The sequence below is a fragment of the Austrofundulus limnaeus genome, unplaced genomic scaffold, assembly GCF_001266775.1.
Source record: "Austrofundulus limnaeus strain Quisiro unplaced genomic scaffold, Austrofundulus_limnaeus-1.0 Scaffold0, whole genome shotgun sequence".
Lineage (NCBI taxonomy): Eukaryota > Metazoa > Chordata > Actinopteri > Cyprinodontiformes > Rivulidae > Austrofundulus > Austrofundulus limnaeus.
In genome coordinates this window covers 4,269,212-4,273,613 of record NW_013952402.1, presented here as the reverse complement: position 1 = coordinate 4,273,613, position 4,402 = coordinate 4,269,212, and the positions used below count along the sequence as shown (strand labels likewise).

General features: G+C 39.1%; 1 protein-coding gene across 1 annotated transcript in view; it reads left to right on the top strand.

Annotated features, from left to right (window-relative positions):
• The window catches only part of hpse2 (heparanase 2), a 65,063-nt gene that overhangs the window by 37,123 nt on the left and 23,538 nt on the right, over window positions 1-4,402 (top strand). The window contains exons 5-6 of the mRNA XM_014023358.1: window positions 850-1,021; window positions 2,847-2,894. Of these exons, the coding sequence (XP_013878812.1) occupies window positions 850-1,021; window positions 2,847-2,894 (220 nt within the window). The remainder of the gene's footprint in view (window positions 1-849; window positions 1,022-2,846; window positions 2,895-4,402) is intronic.

Sequence of the window (4,402 nt, the reverse complement as noted above, 5' to 3'; positions counted from 1 at the left end):
CCCAAGGACACTGTACAGTAGAAAATAAATAACTATACATAGAATGATAATGGTAGTGCGGGAGAAACAGAAATGAGTAGTACAGAACAGTCATGTAATAAAATACAATAATGTAGATAGATTGAACAAAACAGTCAAATATTGAAAATCAGAGTTAACAGTGGTAGGCTGATTTGAAAAGATGTGTCTTCAGGCCAGTCTTAAACAGGGAGAGAGAGGTGGTATTGCATAATCCATGGGGTAGTGAGTTCCAGAGTTGGGGAGCAGAGCGCTGAAAGCTCTGCTCCTCATGGCGCTGAGGCGTAGGGGGGTATTGAGAGTTGGAGGGAGGAGGCAGATCTTAGAGAGCGGGAGGGTGTGGAGATGTTCAGGAGGTCAGACAGGTAAGGAGGGGAAGGATAGCTTTGAAGATGTGTAGGAGAATTTTGAAGATGATGCGGGATGTAACTGGGAGCCAGTGGAGCTGTTAGGACTGGAGTGGTGGGCAGAGGATGAGGTTTGGGTGATTACACAGGCGGCTGAGTTCTGAACCATCTGTAGTTTGTGAAACTCTCTGAACGATTAAGCAGTGGTAGGTCTACAAAAGTGAAGCCCCTCCTCTTTGTGTGGACTTTTTCTTTTGCTCTTTTTATGAATCTGCAAGGCCACAATGTGTGCTCCATTCCCCTGACACTGAGTGYATCTTTCTGCAGTACTGAGAATTGACCAATTATCCCCTCTTTTAAACTAGCCGTTGGAAATTTTCCAAGAAAGCAAGATCTTAATACAATAAAATTATTCTSTACCCCCTTCTCATGTTTGCTCTTGTAATATTTGTCTTTCTCTTTGTCCTGCATCCCCTAACACCAGAGCCCAACGCCTACCGCAGCATGGTGGGTCGCTCAGTGAACAGCACCCAGTTGGCTCAGGACTACACCAAACTGCGAAGCCTCCTGCAGTCTGTGCGCTACTACCACCGAGCTCACCTCTTTGGCCCCAACGCAGGACGACCCCGGAAGAACGCGATCCTGCTGCTGGATGGGTGAGTATAACAATGAACTATTCCACTCCTTGTTGAGTTATTCTATTCAGGGGGGGGGGACATAGTGGAAAGTTTGCAGCAGCAGTTTGAGACTTTATAGAGGCTTGCCCATTTTATTTCACACACATACACACACACACACGGAGCAGTAGAGCTCTGTGTTTATGACTTTTCCCCCTTCTGTGGGGTTTAACGTCTTAGCTCCATTTTTACCATGTCAGCCTAAATAAAGTGTCAGCTGATTGATAACGTGGCGGCACAATATCCCACCTGCTGGTTTCAGCCAGAAGCTGCATCAGCGTCATCTTAACTCTGGTTGCTTATTTAAAAGCAACTGCAGCCTGAGACATGAGATTATGAAGACACTTGTCACACCTTCAAAGACACAAAGCAAGCACAAGTCTTATGTGGGAATTTATCTGTTTTGCATTTAATGTTTTTAATATTTTATATTGTTTTATTCTATATATTATTTAGAAGTTTTTTTATTCCAAAATTTAAGTCAAGAAAAAAAATCTACTTTTCATAATATTTTTCACCTTCAAGAAGCCTTCTCTGATTTTCTTGGCAGCTGTGATCCACATTCAGCAAGTCTATCATAAATCAAAATATATGGAGATGTGATATGTTGTTAAAAACAAGTTCATGACTAATAATGTCAGCTAGTTTACCCACGTTTTTGAGCTTTCTTAGACACACATGCAGAAGTATTTAGTTTGATGTCTCTTTTCAGCCTGAATATGTTTCTAGATCTACGGGGAGCCAGGGACATTTTAATGGGTAGTGGTTTGAAAAATATCAGACTAATAGCTTAATGTGTCTGCATTTGCAAAAGCATTGGAGTTCTTTATGAGAATGTAACCATTAGGAGCCGTATACCATCAGTTAAAAAGCGTGTGTTTGCATTGTACTGTTGGGATTGATTAATGATGTTTAATGGGATGGGGCTGATGTAAAAGATAAGTGGTGAGAAGAGCAGGAAGAAGTGTGTGTGTGCGTGGGGGGGGACTAGAGAGCTGGAGTTTCCGTGGGTACCCGGTCTCATATTTAACAAGCGACGATTCTTGGRTGTTTGACACTGTTACGAGGGGGTGGCTTTTGTGTTTGACAATCGTAGCACTCTGCTGCACTCAGGCATACAAAAAAAAAGAATTTGATGCTGAACTGCTCAACAGTCTAAATATCAGAGGGTCAAGACTAAACAAGGCACTGTAGTGAAAGTTATTTTTGTATGTGTGTGTCAGGATATTAAGAGATGCATTTTAAAGCATGTCTCATTTGTGCCATTTGCTCCAAATATGGAGTGTTTTTGGCCAAATAGAAGCACAGATGAGATGGGCAGATATTAGCGGCAGTTTTGTTCATGTAAAGTTTTTTTTTTTTAAAAAGATGACACAGATATTAACATTTTTTTCTGTCATTAGAGGATGTTTGGAGCTTCAGAAGCACAGCTGGTTAAGTTTTAAGATGTTTCTTGTTTTTGTTGTCAGTTCTGACACGATCCCCTTTAGAAAAAAACAAAAATGAATTTTTGTTAGACTAGTCTCTGATATAAAAGAATAATCAATTTGTAGATAAACAACATGAAAGATGTGCACGGTTCATATATATTTATATCAGCTGGTGTTTTAAAACCTTACTATAAAAAAATAAAAATAATCACTCAAATATGAAAAGATACCACTCTTTTAGATTAGGGTGATTTTTTTTTCAAAGCAAATTCATTTTAATTATAACAAACAAGATTTGTTTCACAGAATAAGAAAAGTTGTTGAATAAATTTCATTTATTTGTCTCTTTATGATTTCTTTCTTCTTTTTTTTAGGTTCATGAAGAACGCCGGCTCTGTTGTAGATGCTGTTACGTGGCAACAGTAGGTATTTTACCCTTTTTCTTTTTCCAAATTCTGTTAAAGTCACGTTAAAAAAAAACCCTTGTCTGATTTCTTTAGGGGTGAGAGACACTCTTTACCATAAATCAGTCCCACTGAATGGCTTCTGCATTGTGAAGTAGCCAGCATAAGCCATTACCATTTTTACTGAGAAAAACTGATGAAAAATGTGAAGAACCGTGTTTATTTTGCAAATGGAAAAACAGGAAAAGAAGCCTGAGAGTGTCTTAAATGAGTACCACCTGCCATTTGTCTATTGCACATACTTTAGGAATGCATGCAGATCTATTGGTGTTTTGATCTTTCCTGCTAAGTTCTATCTGTATCTATTTATGCACATGTGTAAAAATTGCACAAAAGGACAAACCCACCGCGAGCTCGGACAAACCAAGTGCGACTGTGAGCGGTCATTAGGGTGAAGGTCAGATCTAATTAGGAGAAATTGGAAGAAACGGAAGGTGGAAGGGCTGTCAGTAAGACTTGGAAAAACACCACCCACACTGTTAAAATCAAACCATATGCTCTGTCTCATTCCCTCTGTCAATTAGCCCGTTTTACACTCAAGGTCCAGATTCCAGTCTAACCAGGCTGCGTGACAGAAATTCTGACCTCTTTAAAAGAAGCCAACCTAACAAAAGTGGAGCACACTCATTAACATGTCTACAGCTCAGATTTTACTTCACTGCGGCTGTCTGAAGTTGGTTTTAATCACATGTAGTAGGCAACAACCGCAGCCTGTATGATGTACTGTGTTAGGAGATGGTTTGTTGTCAGAGGTGGGCTGTTGGGGAGTTTTTGGTGATACTGGTTGTAATTTGCTTATCTGTAGATCGTAAAGCATGCAGTTTCCACTTTTCTATGACCTTCAGATGTATTCTGTCTCAAGTACTAATGATTATTTTTCATCAACAAAACTTTTAGAATATTAAGTCCTATTCTATTTGTTCTGTTTGCTTTCATTTGGATGTATTGTATTTATTTATCAGAATTTGTTCCCTTTAAACATATAGATAAAGCACTTTTTTTGCTTACTTGTCTGAATGGTTAGATTTATTTTTTAAATCATATTCAAATTAATGCATTAGATTTAAAATTTAAAATTCTAACAAAACTTCTTTGGACCATGGTGCATAATGTCAATCAGCGAATCTGGAGAAATGTTTTCACAAAAAGAAGTAAAGACTTAGCATTCCTTACAGAAATGCATATCATCTAGCTGCTTTCACGAGTTGAATAAAGTTAATTAAAAGGGACAGAGTTATAACTAGGGATGCACGATAGCTTATTTTAAGAATTGGTACTGATAACCAATAACTTTCTCCTTCTAATGACCAATAACCGATAATAACGATAACCAATAACATGCCAGGAGATTAGACGAGTCAAAAATGGGTAAGATCGTCCATCCATCCATTTTCTTCCACCTATCCGGGGTCGGGTCGCGGGGGCAGCAGCTTCAGAAGGGAGGCCCAGACCTCCCTTTCCCCAGC